A 19,570-nucleotide genomic window follows, 5' to 3' on the forward strand; every position below is an offset into this window, starting at 1 on the left:
ACTTGACTTTGTTTGTTTAATAATGCAAACTAACACTGTCCTAGGATCATTTTGGCAGCAGAACTTGGATTCCAGACACACTTAATGAGCTGGATATTCTCACCAGATTTGTACAGGTTTAATCAAATAATGAACTGATGCAAAACAAAAGGTGTCAACTTGCCAACATCCTGTGTGACCGAAAGATCAAAATATTGCGAAACGTGTAAGGACCCTGACTTGGACGAGTGGTTGAATGATCGATCTGAACTTACTTTCCATTTCAGCTCGTCCCTCAAATCTTTTATTTTGAATTGATCAGTTATTGAAAACTGGTTTACAGAGCCATGCAGACAAAACCTCAAGAAAAACTATGAAGCAGTCCATTTTGGTAGGTTTGTTGAAGCTGTGGGACCTGCACTTTTTTTTTTTTTTTTTTTTAAATTTGTGAAAGTGCTGTGTGTCTCCAGGGCTTTTCCTTCATCAGTAATGTAGTATTTCCTATGTCCCTTGAATGATTCCAAGACAGTGAAATAATCACAGTCATATAAAAGACTTTAAATGTTTCTCTTTTGTATCACTGGAAAAAGTTTTTCTCCAACCCAAAGTTATTAAATCACTGCCTGTGGCTACTGGTCCCAGTGCAGGAGTGTGCACTGAGCAGCAGGGGGCAGTACATCTCCCCTGTAGCACCTCCCCCTTCCTCTCCACAGTAGTCATGTTGGCTATAAAGAGCAATGTGGAACAGGACAGTCATGCCCTGGTTCCCATCATCGCATTATTCTAAGCTCCCCAAGGCAGGGTCACAGTGGTCTAGAGCCTATCCCAGAAACACAAGGTGTGAGAGAGGGTACACCCCAGATGGAAGAGTTGTCCATTGCAGAGCAGCCACGCACTCTACAGGTAATTGTGGGTCCCTGATTCAACTGAAATGTGTCCGTGGAGCCCAGAGGAAACCGAGCACACGGGGAGGACACACCGAGTCCAGAGAGGCTGAGCAGGTACCAATCCTAAGACCTCCTGCTCAGCCTCTCTGGACGTGCTGGAGTTTGCATGTTCTCCCTGTGTTTGTGTGGGTTTTCTCTGGGTGCTCTGGTTTCCTCCCACAGTCCAAAGACATGCTGTTCATGTGGATTAGTGACTAAGTCACCGTAGTGTGTGTGTGTGAGTGAGTGAGTGTATTTCACTGATGTATGGTTGAGTAAGTAGTGTGTAGAACACTGCAAGTCACCCTGGTGAAGAAAGTGTGTGGGCTGATAGTGATAACACTACAGAGTTCATTGGAAGTTACTGTGGAGAAACGCCTCTTTTAAAATGAAGTGAGGTAAACGGAAAATACTGTGCATCAAAGTCACTCCACCCTGAGCGATTTGTGTCCTGCAAGGGAAGCTCGGCGCTCCAAAGGGCCCGTCGGTCGGTGTGTCCCGCGGCAATAGCCGGCAGCGCAGGTACCCCAAGCACCCCCCACGGAGCAGCGAGCATCATCGTGACCTTTATTTATTTATCGTGTGATCAAAACCTTCAGCAACATATGGCAAGCTTTAAAGACCACTTTGATCAATGTGAAGAGCGCTTAGCCGTCAGGGACGTTGCCCGTGGGGTCAGCCACCGCGAAGAGGTAGCTCTTTCTTGACCCCCATCGTGACGTGACGTGACGTGACTTGAGTGCGGCGTTGGCGGCTAATTCCATTAGTGTCACTTGTTCCACAGTGCGCTCCTCTTAATTATTTTTTTTTTTTATTATTTACCGATTTTGAAAAAGATGAAGTTGTTTCGGTTGCGTTTACTTACAGAGCCGAGCTCAGGGTTCGGTCCCGCAGCGCGCGCTCCCCCCAATTGGCCCGGCGCGAGATGGGTGTGTCCGCGCCGTCGCGAGGTGGTCGCGCCACTTGTGGGAAATGCATAAATGCGAGCTCGTGGCGCAGCGGAGGACAGTTTCGGCGGCTCGAGGCGGAGTGCGTGCGCTTGGAGCTTTGGGCGCTTTCACACCCCGCCGCCCCCCCCCACCACCACCTCTGGGAATTGGCTCGTGCGTGTCGAAGCGTAACATGGCAAAGTTTTAAAAGGAACTCCTGTCAGCTGAGGAATCGCGTCAGGTGCCTTCGAACGGGATTCGCGTTTTGTGTTTCAGCGCATAGGAGGAACTGCCGCCGCCACCGCTGCTTATTAATCGAAATATGATTTATTTAGCCGTGTTCGTCCTCTGTGGATTTCCGGGCGGCGCGCTGGCCAAGGGTGAGTGAGTCTGAGCCGTGTGTCCTGGGGCTCCAGCATCCTCCTCTTGCTCCTCATCATCATCTCCTCGCTCATCATGGCATGATCATCTCCTCCTCTCTCCCGCCGTGGCCGCCAGTCGAGTCCGGCCGCTACGGTTTCAGTGAAGCCGGTTGCTTCTTCAACCTCTCCTCGCGTTTTGTGCCTTTGGTCAGGTCAGGTCAGGCCAGGCCCGGGCCCAGGGTGCTTTTCCCTCAGCTGAGTCGGTCAGTTGCCTCAGAAAGAATATCCTGCTATGTAAGTCTGAGTGTGGGTAAAACATCATGGTGAAGTTCACCTGAGGGGCAGGTAAATATAATAATAATAATTAATAATGTGAAATACGCGCAGTTTCGGGGAAACTGGGCTAATACTTCTTACTTCAGTCCGAGAGAAAATACTGTAGTGCCAGTTGTGTGCAGCGACTCACGGCTGAGCTGGGCGCGCGCGGTGGAGACAGGTGCGTCACGGCGCCCTCCTCCTCCTCGTCGTCGTCTTCATCTTCAGCATCCTCAGCGCTCCCGCAGGGGCTCCTTTCCCCTGCTCTCGGTGGTAGCTCCTGACAACTTTCTTTTGAGGAACTCCTTGGAACAGAAATGACTTGGGGTCGTGACCGTTTCGCGGAACTCGGCCCGCGCGCAGGAACTGGCGCTGGTGAGCGCGTGTCGCCAGAAAAGGGCGCGCGCGACGGAATCCGGCGTCGGACCGTTATTGGGTCGCGTCTCACTTGTGTAGCGGGGAAGGACACGGACTGGGACAGCCTCCGATATTCCCTGAGCGGCCCCGAGCTGTGTTTAAATTATCATTATTATTATTGGGATTTACATTAATGTGCAGTAACATATCTAATTTTTTTTAAACTGTGCCTTAATTCAGAATGAGCGTTGAACCAAAAGCAGCATTGTGAAATTCATGGTCATGGTACCGGGAGCTTTAGGGAACGCTTCGCTTGGGCCCCTGTCGCCATGGAGCGAAAAGGCATCAGTTTCTGGTTCAGTGGAAAGAAAATTCCTGCTTGTGTGACAAACTTTTTTCAGATGAAAACTTGTGCAATTGCTTTCCTCCGTTTCATCTCTCAGACCTTCTTTGCATCATTACATCCTCTAAATACTGCAAGTGTGGGGGTCAAGTACCAGGCGGTTGTGCTTAATGGAACTAGCGAGCGCTTCTATTAATGTCACCGATACGCTTGACAAATAGTCACAGGTGTTCATGGAGTTACTTTAAATGCACTTTTAAAACAGTGGTGTACTCGGAGAACCTGCTGAGTTTAGCATGATCTGAATCATCTGAAGCGATCAACAGGCATCCCAGCATAAAGGAAAATTAACTGTTAATAATTATCGTGTGCAAACGCCACACGTTGGGGCAGGGACTGAAAACAGCTCTAAAACCTACAATATCTCGCAGACATCTTGAGACGTACACTTTTAACCCAACAGCCTTTGTTCCCACCTTTGGGAACATTTGTTATCGCTATAATAAAGTGAGCACCAGTATGCGCTGTCAACAGTAGGTATTGCAGCTAATTCACACAAGGTGAAACTTGCCATATTGTTAGAACTACAAGTTTTATGCACACTAAATGTGACCAGAAAAAAAAAAAAAAAAGCTTTCTCTTTCTCCCCCCTCTTCCCTTCCAATATTTATACTTTACTAGGGCTACAGGCTGATGGATTTGTCATAAGACCAGTTACTGTGCTTTTACCATTAAGAAAAACTTTCTGATTCTCGACTGGTGGCGAAATCTCTGCACTTAGTCATTCCATGAGCAGTTGAGTAAGTCTGGAGTGAAAACCTAAACCGTTAGTTGAGAAGTACAGATCGGTCTGTTTCCTTTTACAGGAAAGCAATGGTCATACTGGGGCCCGGCTTGGCTTGGGTGGGTCCTCCTTATTGATCCTGTGCAGAAGGTCATGGCAGTGCCAGGCATGGAAGGTGTGCACTTGAGATGTTGAACAACAGAGCATCAGGTGTCAGCGATGGAAGGTCTGTTTTAGAGCGATGGTCAGCAGTAGATGATTACGGTGCCAGCGGCAACAAGTGTGTTGTTCTGCGGTGGTCAGCAGTCGGTCATCCTGACAGCTGGAGGGTGGAGGATGTGTTGTACGTAGCTGTGTGCCTGTCCATAAGAGCGCCTTCCAGCTGCATTGTCTTTACTCATTCCTTGAAAATGAGTGTTAGTACAGGGCGTTTATGATATTTAAAGCGCATTGAAGCGATGGTTTCTTCAAGCACCTCGGTTGTCTTAAATAGATCTAAGGGAGGCAGTGCAGTTAGCTGCTCTAGCTAGCCAGCAGGTAGCAGTGGGGTAGGTGTGCAGTGGCTGGTGGCAGGAGGGTTACAGTGATGTTTTAATTGTCTGTGGGGTCTGTCAGCACTGCAACACTGACACAGCTCCTCAAAAAAGGGAAGAGAACAAATTTCTGTTGTTTCAGTGCATGATTCTGATTGCTCTTGACAAGACCCATTAAACTGGTGACTGGTCTTAGGGACTAGAGGGAGGTTCGTGTCAGGGCTCATTTTTTCAGTAAATAATAAATCAAGCCAAACTTATGAAGAGCTGTGATAAGATGGTTTAAATTCCTGGGCAGTCCAGAAAACTGTCATGCAGATTTTTTGAGGAAGATCTTCTGCAATCCTCCTTGAACTTAATCCAAAGATACAAGTATGTTTTAATAATTTCCTTGTTACTCACCTGTCAGTGAAATGTGCTGCACTTTGTTACAGCACACTTGAATACAGAGTTGTGTTATGTTGTAAACGTTACATATTGAGCGTTGAGGGAGCAGAGACAGATGTGTCGGGACATGGCATTGCACTGACGGTGTATGACAGCACACAGGGTGTGATTTCCTGACATGGGGCAGCTTATGGCTGCACACATGGGGCACTTCGGTCAAGGCTTCTACACACACACGCGCGCACACACCTGTGCACATAGGGCAGGTGTCAAACAAGTCAAGTGGGGACTGGCCAGTAGATGGCAATGCACAGTAAGGACTGATGACAGCAGGAAGGATGCTGTTGCTGACATATTAAGATCCCACCTTCTCTCTCTCTCACTCAAGGCCAGAAATCCAAAGCCAGGCTGAGTTCCCCGGTGCTTGATGTTCAGGCCCGGTACCTTGCAATGGAGGCCAACCAGACTCTGCACTTGAACTGCAAGTGAGTAAACACCAAGCCGTTTGCTCCCGGCTTCTGAAGCGGGACCAGCACAGGGGTGTGAATGCCAGTTCTACCACATTTCATCCCCAGTTAGTTGCACATTTCAGAGCCCTGAAAAACCATGTGCATTCCCTTTTGGGGTAACAGCCACCCTTGTACGTAGCATGTCCCTCATCACCGATTTCTGCTGCTGTGCTGCTTCTGCCACAATTATTGTGTGAGATTGGTATGAAAGCGGGGTGACAAGAAGGAATGAGAAGAGGTGGTTATGTCTTCGGTGATGGTAATGTGAGGCTCTGGCCGCAGGGGCCGGTGGGAGCTGTCCTGGACGTTCCCGAAGACTGTGGTTAAGGATCTGCACAGTCTGACCGTGGTGGAGCATCGCTGTGGGAAGCAGGACAAGCTGCACTGCAGTAGCCTCCGACTCAGCCCAGCCTTGGTCAAGCACACGGGCTCCTTCAGCTGCACATACCAGCGCAACCACAAGAAGCAGGCTGCTGTCTACGTCTACGTGACAGGTAAGGGAAAGTACCTGCGCAGCTACACAAGCCTGAAAGCGCACAGGGATACAGGCACAAGAGTGTCCAGGTGCACAGTTGTGCTCACAGGGCAGTTTAGTCTGAGTTGAGCTGTGTGGTTGCATTACCGTGCTTTCATTTTCAGGTACGAGTCCACCTTTACACATTTCAGCTACTAACCAGGGCCAGCAGATGGCATAGTAGTTAGAGCTGCTGTCTTGCATTCAAAGGACCCAGGTACGAATCCCACCAGCTGTATAAATGGGTAAATCATCATGAGGAGCTTAACGCTGTATGTCGCTTTGGAGAAAAGTGTCGCCTGTGCAAAAACTAGTCAGTGTAAGATTACTTTTACATCTTTACTTTTCCTAATCGTATTCCTCCGTCTCCATCCATTGACTCATCTTCATAGGGTCTTTGTCTCGTCCTCACTCTGGCTCCAAACAAAATAATTTCTTACTTAATGTCTTATGACCATTTTTTTTGTTACCGTATCAGATAGTGAATTGGTCCCCCCCCCCCCCCCCCCCCCCTTTTTTCTCCTGTCACAATCATTCTCACTACGTGCTTCTTTATATATAAACTGCTCTTTTGCCGATACCTGGGACTGAAATAGCACTGCAATGGAAGGTCCAGGCTTTTCCCATGGCAACGATCTTATCTCCCTCTCAGGCCTTTGTGCCACATCCTGCCCTGGGGAGGTAGGGCCAAGGGGGGATGTGGAACACAGAGTGTGGCATAGGATGGGGGGCAGTGGTGGGCTAGGGCTTCATGGACCCCCCCCCCCTCCCATATGCTGGCAGCCAGGAGAAGATGGTGAGATTCAAGGTCGCGGGATAGAGGCTCCTGTTGCCAGGTGGGGAGGCAGTTGCTGGGTGGAGTGAGATCCTTGGAAGCGCTCTGTCTGCTCCGTCCAGCAACGGGTCCCCTGGCCGTGTTAACGGCCCCCAGCCCTCCTCCTGAAATCAAAGAACAACAAGGAAGCTGCATTAAGCAGTCCTTGGGGTACTTTTGTTAACGTTCAGAGATTTCTTTCCTTTTAAGAACGCCATGGTAGCAAACAATAGAGGAACAACACCCAGCCCTTTAAATGGCTCCAGAATACTGTAAAAACTGCAGTGAAGCAAAGTAGGGAAACAATAGCGAGAACTCCACGTGAAGTCAAAAATAAATTTCCACTGTGTGTGTCTGTTTATGTGCGCGCACTATGGAAGTGTGTGATGGAGTGAGAGCAACTGGGGGAGCATGTATTTCCTAACGAAGGTATTGCTTTGCAGCTCAGTAAGTGAAGTGTGTTTGCTGACTCAGGTGTGTGTCTTCCAGGCAGGTATCAGCCCTTTGTGGAAATGCACACAGAGGTTCCCGAAGTTTTGTACCTGAAGGAGGGCCAGGCACTAACATTCCCTTGCAGGGTCACAACCCCTGACCTGCAAGTGTCTTTGGTCAAGGTAAGGCTCTCTGTACACTGACACAGCTATAATCCTACAGCCAAGACTAATCCCATCATAAGAATAAATCCATTTCACAGACTGTACTGCAATTAGTACCGTGGTCAGGGGGGCAGTTCTAATGATGATTGCACTGTAGATACTACTTAGAGGTGCTGGGCGGGTGCCGAGAACAATCCATCATACATCCACAAGTTTGTTGTGACATTCACATGGCCCCCGGCATCAGTCTGGCGTTCATTGTGAGCGGCGCCCCCTGGCTTCCTCTGCCCCCTGGTACTCTCTCGCCCCAGGAGACAGGATGCAGTCTGGCGTGCCCTGAGCTACCGGCTGGAAGTACTGAGAGACACTCCCTCTGATGCCTTCTGCAGCTGTGATCTGAGAGGGCGGGAGAGACTCTGCTGTACGAAGTAGTGGGTTGCCTGCACTGTGTCACAGCACAGTCTGGTAAAACAGCACAGGCAAAAAAGAGAAAAAAATACGGCACAGAATAGCACAGAGCTGCTGCTTTTACTGTTATAAATGTTATTATTTTGTTATTTTACCGCGGGGGGCGCAGTGGTGCAGTGTATTTGGCCGGGTCCTGTTCTCTGATGGGTCTGGGGTTTGAGTCCTGCTTGGGGTGCCTTGCGACGGACTGGCGTCCCACCCTGGGTGTATCCCCTCCCCCTTCAACCCTGCGTCCTGTGTTGCCAGGTTAGGCTCTAGCTCACCGCAACCCCGGTTGGGACAGGCGGTTGTAGACATGTGCGCACGCGCATGGGCAGTTTGACTACTTAAGTGAGACTCAAAGTGAATTCTGACCATTGACTACTTCAGTCCACTTCCAGAAAAGTGCAGCACAAACTTGGATATTCACTGTTTGCCACCCTTTGCTTTTTTTTCACTCAAAGAGTCTGCCACACTCATCTGGCACATAATGGGATTCTGTGTAATGAAAAATTGTTAGAACTTAAATTGCCGGGTTAGGCTCTAGTTTGCCGCAACCCCCCTTGAGACAAGCAATTTCAGACAGTCTGTGTGTGTGTGTAAATACATACCCTTTTTACCTCTGCGGTGGGCTTATGAATTCAGTACTTTGTACACACAGTCATTCTTCTTCTGCAGATGTGCTGTGTGTCATCCTGACGAAGACACGCCAGACAGGAAGACAACACGCACGCACGCACGCACCCTTCCCATGTCAGTGTCATTCAACAAGTAAACATGGAATGAACAGTCATGGGAACACTTAAAGTTACAGAATACACACACACACACACACACTTTCTGAACCGCTTGTCCCATACGGGGTCGCGGGGAGCCAGAGCCTAACCCGGCAACACAGGGCGTAAGGCCGGAGGGGGAGGGGACGCACCCAGGACGGGACGCCAGTCCGCCGCAAGGCACCCCAAGCGGGACTTGAACCCCAGACCCACTGGAGAGCAGGACCCCGTCCAACCCACTGCACCACCGCACCCCCGTTACAGAATACAATAAATGCATTTAACAATGTAGAGAAAGTTATAGAGCAACACGACATGGAAAAATCATATTGATACTCTGATTCAGTCACAAATATTGATTCATTTCAATTTAACATCAGAACAGAACGAGTGTATTGATTTATTATTAGCTGTATTTTTTTAGAATTTTAGCCTATAGGTTTCTCCTAAGTGTCTTACAGAGATTTATCCATTTATACAGCTGGGTAATTTTACTAGAGCAATTCAGGGTAAGTACCTTGATCAAGGATATTAGAATAGTAGGTGGGATACAAACCTGGGTGCTGAGAGTCCTATATAGAAATAAGATATAAACATGGAACGATGAACTCAGTTATTTAAATCATTGTGAAAATGTCTGTTCTTTGAGAGAGCAGCACTGAGGACGTGGTGTTCGTCTCTAGAGGGACTTGAACACGGGGAAGGTGTGGAGTGTGTGTCAGGGTCGCTCGCCCTCCTAACCCCAGGAAGGTTTGAATAACAGCTGATGGGGACATTCTTCATCCTCCTCCACCCTCCGTGCTATAGGACACACTGCCACACGTGAGCCACAGTCATGAACACGGCTTTAATAACAGAAGAACTCTACACTAATGTACATAAGGCCTTCATCTTGCTATCAAAGGAAGATTGTGTGGTTTGAAGCAGTTCTTAGTAAATATCCTGGATATTTCTTAATATCATAAAGATTTGTCAGCCAAATTATCAGCTGTCTTTGCCCAATGGGGCTTGTGAATTAGACTTCAGACCCCCATGGTGCTGCATTGGAGAAACACTTTCTTTTTTCTAGCATTAAATTAAAAGCCGAGCTAGAAACAATCTTTTTGGTGCAACTAATATGGAAAATGTTAGTGTTGTCTTTGTTGTGCGTAAAATATATCTTAGTTTAGTCTTTATTTATAAAACCTGGGGATCAATGATCTTTTTCCCAAAGGAAATAATGGTAACTGGATCCCCTGCCAGCCAGAAAGTGCCTAACGGGCAATTCCACAGACTCCAAGAAGCCCGTTAAGCGAGGGGTGTGTCTACTGTAGTTCAAAGAGGAACACAAGCGGCCACGTGTACCGGTCCAGCCCTTGCCGTGACGATGGGCAGGGACCTGTGAGTGTGACCCAAAATGAGCTCTGTTTGCATTCAGTGTTTACATCCAGGTACGGTCTCTGGAGTTCTGGAGCCTCAAAGGTGATTACTCTAAAAATACACATCCACCTCCACCCGCTCTGAGTGTCACACGCTCTCAAGTGTTTTTTTCCTGGAAGGACTTTACACTTCGTTTGTGTCTCTAGCCCCGTTACTCTCACCAGGGGACTGTTCTCAGGAGGCCAAACTCTTGCCTGTGCCGTGAATGCATCCAGTGCCTCTTCCAGTTCACTGACCTGTGGCTGAGCGGAGGGTCTATTTCCTGTAGTAACAGGATGTGAGGAGATGGGCTGGAGTCACGTTTCCCTCATCCTGAGGCTCCCACCCAGGGCAAGAAGGTGGGGGGGGCATAGTCGCACTGGGAGTGTTCATCCAGTTCCCACCGGAGGGGTGTGGGGTCAAGAGCAGATGCTTTCACAGGGCACAGCTACCATAGTAAATACAACTACAGTCTTTGCACCAAATCGTCTCTGCAGCTCGGGAGTCTGAGAAGCGACGTGTGCAGTTTCCACAGGTAGGACTCCATGTTCCTGGAGTCTGCGTCTCATGTCCTCCAGGCATATCCTCCTTCTAACACCATTGCTGTGTCCTCCCCGGTCTTGTGCAGACAGCCCTTCAAGAGTCTCAGAGCTTCCTTCTTGTGATCTCATGGACGTGTACCACGCCTTTGTGTGTGTCCCTTTCAGTTTCCGGGACAGAGGCTCATTCCAGACCAGAAGAATATAATCTGGAACAGCATGCGGGGGTTCATTGTCCCAAACCCCACATTCCAGCACATTGGGCTTTTCTCCTGCGAGATCACAGTCGACGGGCTTCTGTACAGCAATAAATACCTGACTCACAGACAAGGTGAAGTCCCTCGACCTGCTGTCTTATGCTCAGCACCTACAGCTGAGGTCTTGCTTCTTCTGGACGTGTCACTTCCCCTTACTGTACTTGCAAGCGTGAGCTTACATTTACGTTTGTGCTCTCAGACAAAAAGCTCCGGGAATAAAAAATGCATTTTACATTTAGCCGATGAAGAGCTTTAGATGAAGATGCGTGACTATGAAAGCGCAGTCAGTCTCATAGACACAGCACATGAGTAGCGGTTTGTAGGACTGTTTCACAGGGAATGTGAAGATGATGGTGACAGACAGTGTGATGCAGATACAGACACTATAGGTGTTAGGAGATCAAAAGAGAGGCATGACTGAAAGGTGTGTTTTGAGGCCATCCTTTAACGCTTGGAGGCAGTCAGTGGTTGAGAGGAGAGAATTGCTCAACCCACCAAACTGCCCAGAGCTTGAACATCAGCTAGTGTCATAATTGAACCATAATTTTCTGCCTTGTTGAAGGTTTTACTCTGTGTGTGTGCGTGTTGTTCTACTAACCTGTGACAGTAAAGCTTTAACATGCTCTCCAGAGCTCTTTGTATAAATGGATAATGGCATGAAATGCACACCGAAAGGGCAAATCGGTCCGTTTTATTTGTGTCCGCAGTGAACAAGATCCTAGATGTGTATCTGAACAGTACAGAGCCACTGCTGGCCCTCAGAGGAGACCGCTTCGCTCTCAACTGTACCGTTACAGCGGCATGGAACTCCCGAGTTTCCATCACCTGGAGATATCCTGGACAGGTGAGAGCAGGTAGATGGGGCAGGTGCAGCTAATTCTCCATTCTGACACATCGTACCCCCACGTTCCCCTCGCTTCCTGTGCCTTTCCAAGTTGAGGAGACTCTGTGTGTTGCTCTGCTGACATTCTGCCTTCCTGTGTGTGCGCATGAAAGACCGATGGCTCAGCCTCCATCAGCCGTCGTATTTTGGAGGGCCAATCCAGCCGGGTCTTCTACAGCATTCTGTCCATCCCCCAGCTGAGGCGGTCAGACCACGGGCTGTACGTCTGCCGCGTGACCAGCGGCCCATCCTCTCGAGAAACGAATGTCTCCCTCACTGTCTATGGTGAGAACCACAAACATCTGTACCCACCGCTGCATCCATTTTACTAGAGTCAGTGAGCAGCATTGCCACACCCGCATCGTTTCACAGTAACAGTACTCAGCTGGTCAGCCTGAACTCGCTCTTGATCCTGTGGCCCAGTTATGGTTAGTAAGGTGGACGTAGCTGCCCTCAGGTCCTGACACATCTCTTTTCCCCTCAGACCAGCCCTTCATTCGGCTCAAGCACAGACATGGACCTTTGCTGGAGGCCCTGGCTGGACAGAAGGCCTACAAACTGTCCGTGAAGCTGCGTGCCTTCCCCACGCCCCAGGTCATCTGGTAGGAGCTATCCCTGTCACTGTTGTACTGCAGTAAAACCAGCTGTGAATCCCTGGAGCTGTTTACTAAGCTGGGACTTGTGCCCAAAGTGATCCTAATGCCCAGAGAACAGTGTCAGTGCTCATCAGTGTCAGTAACTCCTCTTGGTCTGGTCCGAGACCGAGGATGGAGACTCTGCTGCTCGTGGTCATTAAGAGAATCCGTGGACATCGACGTCTATTCATTCAGCAGATGCTTTTCTGCTTTTACAAAGTTGCATATCACTCAGAGTAAACAGAATATCTGTGTGCACTTATCAAGCAGTACTGTATTTGTCGCTAGTGATCACGTGTGAGACATACCTGATAAACCAGGCAATTTCAGTTTCGTGGTTTTTAGGTACAACACAGGTTGTGAAGATAAAGCTGTAAAAAAAAAAAAAAAAAAAAAAAAAAAAAAGAGTTGCCGTTCAAACCTGCCACAGCCCTGCTAGTTTTATCAAGTATTCATATATGACTGCATGTGTAGCGATTCATGTGTACATGAATGGTTGACGCGTATGACCCCGAGCCGCTTCCTGTGGCAGGCTGAAGGACGGAGCAGTGGCTGCAGAGCGGTGCTCGCGCTACAACGTGGAGGGCAATTCCTTGGTGATCCGTGATGTGGCACCAGAGGATGCTGGAGTCTACACTGTCCTGGTGGGAATCCAGCAGTACAGGCTGTACAAGAATTTGACCATCTCTCTGGTGGTGAACAGTGAGTGTCACACCTGTCCTGTTCGCGCACATTTGCACTGCTCTGAGCCCAGGCTGTGTGTCGAACTGTCATCCCCACACACTAAAATGTCTCTTCGGCACTGTTCATTTCGTTTCCAGTGAAGCCCCAGATCGAGGAGAAGGCAGTGTCGCTCCAGGACTCGGGGATCGTCCGTCTAGGCACCTCACGGGCTTTGCTCTGTACCTCCGCAGGGATTCCGCCCGCTAAGATCCACTGGCTTTGGTACCCATGTCCACAGAAAGGCCCGTAAGTGTTCTCCTGATTGAGCTAGATGTGCACATAAACACACTCCTTCATACTGAGCTCCACTTTGACCACTGCTTCCCTGCCTCATGTTGACCACTGTGGACCACTGTTGACCGCTGCTGCTCACTGCTGCCATGACCACAGCTCCTTGACACGACCCTTAGCCAAAGTTAGTGACTAACAGATTTCGTATGGACACACTTGCTATTCTGAAACGTTTTGGCTGCTCCCAGAACCAGAAAAATTAATATTTTTTTGCAGATGACCTTGATTAGCTTCCAGTCATGTACTTTTAACAGTTTAACTGGCTGGATATTTAATATTTTTATTCTACATATTTTGTTCTGTTCTGTCTTAATGGTGAAAAAGCAGTTTTAAATTTAAATGTACAAGTTCAAGAGGGTGTGTAGTCCTGGTGTAGCCTTTGAGCTCTGTGTGTGTGTGTGTGTGTGTGGAGACTTTGTTTTGTCTACCTCAGTATGTGTTCAGACCGCATTTCCTTCTCATATTCAGGAGACATCATTGTGGAGGCCTTTAATGTGCCTTTGTGTATGTCTGCGTGCTCGAATGTTTGTGTGTATCAATTGTGCATGTGTGTTTGTATGTGTGCATATCTGTAAGTGTCCCTGTGATTGCGTGTGTCTGCATGTGTACGTGTGTGGCGCAAGACAACTTCAATGGATCCCAGTTCCGTGTTCCCAGGCTCTATGTGTTCACTTCTAAATCAAACGCTGAGATTTAATGAATTTCCTCTTGAGGATCCAGGGTGACAGGATTGTTTGTTGTTTCTATTTCTCGGAAGGATCCTGCGATGCCTTTTCTACACTCTGACACACACAGACACACACACACACACACACACACACACACACCATTTACGGCTTTCATGAGAACTGAGGGCCCCACATGTAGATCCGGTCCACGGTCTGAGAAGCGCATTTCGAAGACATCACCTTTCCAATGTCAAAGAATATCTGCACAGTCTTTCTCTCTCTCTCTCTCTCTCACACAACACACACACACACACACACACACACACACACACACACACACTCATGTTTTCCTGTCATTGTGGAGCTTTTGCACCAGCTCTCGAATTAATGCAGCAAATGACTAATAACTCCAGTCACCAATGGAGCATAAAAGTTAATGACAAAACATTTTGACCCTATATTAGTGTCTGTCGTGGTGTTTTTTTTTTTTTTTTTTCTCTTCAATATTATGTGGGCGTCATCTAGAAAGGTCAGTCAAGATTTGAAAAATCTTTACACACACACACTCTAAAGCACGCAGTGCTGAATATGAATAACCACACAGTATTTCACAGTAACACAAACCACTCTTGACACGTACATAGATGGCTACTGGCAAAAAAACATTCTTTCTTACACACACACACGTTCATTCACAGCCAGTCTTCCATGCATTCTTTACACACGGTGTTACACCCCTGCACACACACAGTCAAACCATCACACACTTACTGTTGATTCAAGTGTCACTCAGGGACATAAAAGCTGAATAACTATACAGTAGTGTGTCTGTGTGTTTGTATATGTGTGTCTTTGCAAACTTTTTTTTTTTTTTTTTTTTTGAGAGGAAGAGAAATGGTTCTTTTTATACAGTTTGTGTATAAAAATGTTTATTACAGTCAAACGCAGTTTTAGTGGTGTAGCCTTCCATTAGGGTTAAAGTGTTGATAGTCTGTGGACAGGATTTATACCCTTTCACACACTTCTTGCGTTGATTGTTAAATTCATTGTCCTACTGCAGCCTCTCCACGTGTGTTTAGGGTGAGAGCGAGGGTTGGGTCCAGCAGTAGCCCTGCAGCACCACACAATGTTCACACATCACTCACATCATGGTTCCCCCATAATTCCTCTCTTTCCAACAGTGCTGTGTCCCGATCTTCCATGTTGTCATGTCTGTTCTATGCAACTCAGCCTTGTAAACACAGTGGACATTTTTAAAAGCAGAGCATTACTTGTGTCTTCATCTCATTTAATGAGCGGAACTGTTTCTTATTTCCACCCTTGAGACAAATGTCTCTAGTGCTGTGACAAAACCTTGTGTGTCACTGTTCATCTCTGGCTGTGCCGTTATGTGCGGGGTCAGTGTCACACCCCTTCCGACACTCGTGAGCTCGAGTTAGGGTTTCAATATTTACCCGTGTATACAGCTGAGCAATTCTACTGGAGCAGTTCAGGGTAAGTGCTTTGCCCTGGTACTACGGCTGGAGGTGGGATGTGAGCCTGCGACTTGCGGGGCCAAAAGCAGGAGCTCTAAGCACTACGCCACCAGCTGTCCCGACAACCCCCTCACTCCAAGAGCCCGGTTACACGACACGCTTTCTTGGTGCTGACATTCTATAACCCTTCCTGAAAGATGGATTCTTATGAAGGAGGACAGCAGAGACGATGAGTGACACTCAAGGTTTTGTCATGGCACGAGCCCTCAGCTGCTGCTTGTACCAGTGATGTGATTGAGTGGATGGAACCCTTATGAGGCCCTTGTTCCTTCTAGCACCCCTGCGCCGCTAGCCTGACGCTGAGCCGGAGAGGCCAGGGGACAGTGCAGGGCCCCGGCTGCTAGGGACCGGCCCTGGGAGCGTTCTTATCTTGCTCCGGCAGGAGTACAGCCAGCTTCCTGTGCGAAAATCAGAGCGCTTTCCTCTGGTTGTTTGGCTTCCTCCCCGGCGCGAGACACTTCCCCGCTGCATGATTGTCCCCCGTCTTCAAACGTGGCACGCTCTGTTTCCTCACGAGCTTGATCTATTCTTGAGACCCTGGCCCCAGCTCAGCCCTCTCCTCTGAGCTCCCGCCCCCCACCGCATCCCATCACGGCTGTTTCCACGGCAGCACCCTCAGCGACACTGCCTACCCAAGGGACACGTAGCAGAGCATGCTGGGAGTGCTGCTTGCGGGGGAGAACCAAGTCCGGACAGGATGACCTGCACCCAGGGGCCGCAGCTTCTCTCCAACCACCATCTTCAGTTAATTTATTGATTTCTCTCTGGAATGAAGCACCTTGTGCTCCGTCGCGGACAGAGAGACCTTCCTCCTGTGTCTGAGCCCTAAGAAGTGCCGCTTCCTACTTGTCACTCGTCCACCAGACTCAAGATGCTCTGCCGTTCCCAGTGTGATACCTTGGTACTATAATGGATGTGTGAACCTCGCGTGCACCCCTGCCCAGCTCCAGTAGTTCTACCATCCACGGAAGCTGTGATTTCTCCCCAGATGTGTGTGTTTATCTGCATATATATTCACACTTAACTAGAGCCAGAAGAGACGAGCGCCTCGCCGAGCTTTCGAGGATTTCAACGCGTGGGGCACAGTCGAGCGCTTCTCTAAGGGCTGCCCCACAGTCCAGAGCTCTAATGACTGTCCAGTACCATCCTTCTGTTCACACTCAAGTTGTCTTTTGTAATGTGTCGGATGCGATGTCATGTGTCGGATGTTCTTCTGTACCATTTGTGTGTACGCACCCGAGCGTGAGAATTATTTTTGTGTGTCAGGAGATGTGAGCGTGTGTGCGTCTGCGTGTGTTTGCGCTGCTGACATGTGACCCTCCATGCTGAGGTGTCTTACTTTACGGGTCTCAGTCCCAATGTGATTCATTCACTTTGTAAAGATATTCCTGAGTAATATATAAATCTAATATTTAATAGTTTTATACCACTAACTGACTCATGACAATGGCCACATTTGTAATATGGCTGATAAATGATTTATTTCTTTTCTTTTAAATGTCATATTAAATGTATGGGTTTTTTTTTTTTTTTTTTTTTTGGTTTTACATTAAATGTTATGAAACGATTTGCTTAGTTTTCCTAAGGTTTATTCTGTGTGATATGGAAGTTGAATCTCTTCTTTGACCCAATCTCCATGCATGTAACGCAGCCTCACATTTCACCTGTCACGTGTTCCACTCACGGTAACTACATAAAACATTCATCAAGGCACAACACCCTTATAATAAAATATTTGCACCTTGCAGCGTATGACATGAAGTGCACTCGTTTGAAATGCAGCCACTTGCAGCACCCATATAAAACACAAAAGTGGGAAACAAGTGGGACAGTACCATGGTACTGTTCAGTACAGGTATAAATGGCAGTTCTTGAGTCTAGTGAGAGATGGTATCGGAAAAGATCAGTTTGCATGTTGTTTTTGTGCTCTGTGTTGTGGGAGTTTTAGCTGAAATCTGAACTCTCCATGAGGGTCAGTAATGTGAGTTACTTCTGCAGCTGCTCTTACTGCTTCCTGCAGATTCCCTCGCATGTCATCAGTCAGTGGGCTTGGCTCCGCAAGGTGTAACCACAACAGCCCGGGGCTTCCTGGGAGGCGTGGGAGAATCCAGCCACACCGCTGAGGGGTATGGGGGAAGGTGTTGGCATGGCGCTCAGTGGGGGACGTCCCGTCTGCTCAACAGGACACTGGCATTCAGCTGTCTCTGCCAAGAGGAAGAGCAATCAGTGTTCATCCAAACCTGGGAGGGTTTCTGGGATGGGGGAGGATATTGGTTATCAGCAGCGCAACAGAATCACAGCAACGTTTTGCACTAACCCAACAGGACTGGGCACACGGCTGCGTGACTACAGTCAGCAACACGTAGCTGCTGGGCAACGTGGTTGTGAGCACGTACCTCAAGTGCCGGGAGTGACGAGTCAACTATTTCACATGTCATGTGAGAATTGCTCACCCAAGGCACAATAAGCCATGAGCCTTGTTCTTGAAAACATGTTCATGTCAAAAGCAACCGTTTATTTTGAGGCTTCCCAGTGGAAATCCCACTTATTGACTTGGTTCCGTTACATCAAGTAATGAGACGACAGGCGTGATGTTCGCAGCGGTGAATATGCACCGTGTGGGTGTGTGACTGCATGGTGTGGGAATGAGTGTGTTTGAGCGAGAGAACCACAGTACAGGATACTACTGCACCTGCTGCGCAGCCCATGACTGATGACGACATCTCACCCAGACAGATGCTCATCTCTCCCTCGTCTGTCTTCCCAGGTGCGAGCAGACATCCTCTGCAAAAGGGACCCCCGTGGAGGTCAACGCAAACATCGCATCTGCAGAGAACCGCATCCTGAGCATAAGTCAGAGGCAGGAAGTTATTGAGGGGAAGAACAAGGTGAGCGCATCTCGGAATGTGGCCACAACTCCAGCTCCGGCAGGGTGCAGATACGGTTTTGTTAAAGTGGTTGGCATCGCGGTTCCCAGCACCATGTAAACTGGTGCGTTGTATTCTTTGGAGAGTGATATTTGCCGTGAGCATGGTGCGTGATGAATTCCTTGAGTTTTTGTTAAACCCTGAAATGGTCTGTTTTTCCACAGACGGTGGGGGTGCTGACAGTGGCGGAAGCATCTGTGTCTGGGGTATATCGTTGTGTTGCCTCCAACCATGTGGGTCAAGACTGGAGGGACAGCCGCTTTTACATCACAGGTACAGTGGGTCAGGACTTTACCACAAATTCATACCCATTAATACCACCACTGTGAATCCCTATACTATCGGGTTATTACAAGGTTTTTATAGTGAAAATTCACAGTATAAAGGTAATGGATTTTTTAACATTTCACGGGTCAGATATTTATTATGTATTTCTTGGCAAAATACTGCCCCAGATGCTATTAGGAGAATTCAGATTTCTATGCAAATGTAAATTTTGACATGAATTACAAAACTCAAACTTGTTATGCAAAAGTCATTTATGAGAAACCCCTTATCGACATGGAGATTTCAGCTCATTTCGTGACACAGGGTATGGCTTCCCCCCATGCATCTCGCCCCTTGTCTCCCAGCTGTATTCCTCCCTAAAGACAAGTCAAACAAAGTGCTACTTGTGGTTCTTTATCATGTGTAATAACAGCGAGCCCTAACGCACTTTTGAATTAAGTGCTAAACATTAAAAAGGCAAAGAAAAGTCTTACCTATTAATTTAAAAGTTGAAATGATAGAATGCAAAGGATTCTTCTGAAAGGCAATATCATTACCAGTGACTTACTGTGATTTGATTTACTGTTTGTGTCTCATGGACACTTTATGAACACTTGACAATTGGCTCTGCAACCTTTTACAAGTATTACAAGGTATAAGTATTATTACAACAATTGCCTTGAAGGTGGTGTTCTAACAATAAGAGTAAAATTATAATAACCATAACAGTCATATTAATAATCATTCATAAAAATATTTTATTTAGTGCAAAAAGCAAAACTGCTTGTACAAATAAAAAAAGGTTACATCTTTAAAGTACTTCATTATAAATATGAGCATTAAAAAAACTAAAACGATAAAAAAACAAATGAATCA

At 47.8% G+C, this 19,570-nt stretch overlaps 1 protein-coding gene across 5 annotated transcripts in view; it reads left to right on the forward strand.

Annotated features, from left to right (window-relative positions):
- Positions 1–1,893: 1,893 nt before the first annotated feature.
- The window catches only part of flt1 (fms related receptor tyrosine kinase 1), a 28,093-nt gene continuing 10,416 nt past the window's right edge, over positions 1,894–19,570 (forward strand). For 3 of the 5 annotated variants that reach the window (XM_018761034.2, XM_018761035.2, XM_018761037.2), the window contains exons 1-12: positions 1,894–2,214; positions 5,304–5,400; positions 5,707–5,918; positions 7,242–7,366; positions 10,677–10,839; positions 11,473–11,609; positions 11,762–11,933; positions 12,133–12,250; positions 12,816–12,985; positions 13,105–13,252; positions 18,268–18,388; positions 18,592–18,700. In XM_018761034.2, the coding sequence (XP_018616550.2) occupies positions 2,157–2,214; positions 5,304–5,400; positions 5,707–5,918; positions 7,242–7,366; positions 10,677–10,839; positions 11,473–11,609; positions 11,762–11,933; positions 12,133–12,250; positions 12,816–12,985; positions 13,105–13,252; positions 18,268–18,388; positions 18,592–18,700 (1,630 nt within the window). In that variant the 5' untranslated portion in view covers positions 1,894–2,156. Of the gene's footprint in view, positions 2,215–5,303; positions 5,401–5,706; positions 5,919–7,241; positions 7,367–9,143; positions 10,505–10,676; positions 10,840–11,472; positions 11,610–11,761; positions 11,934–12,132; positions 12,251–12,815; positions 12,986–13,104; positions 13,253–15,775; positions 17,005–18,267; positions 18,389–18,591; positions 18,701–19,570 lie in introns of those variants that run through there. The other 2 variants (XM_018761038.2, XM_018761036.2) reach the window with 2 other exon arrangements.

Source organism: Scleropages formosus, chromosome 24 (assembly GCF_900964775.1).
Source record: "Scleropages formosus chromosome 24, fSclFor1.1, whole genome shotgun sequence".
NCBI classification, from domain to species: Eukaryota; Metazoa; Chordata; class Actinopteri; order Osteoglossiformes; family Osteoglossidae; genus Scleropages; species Scleropages formosus.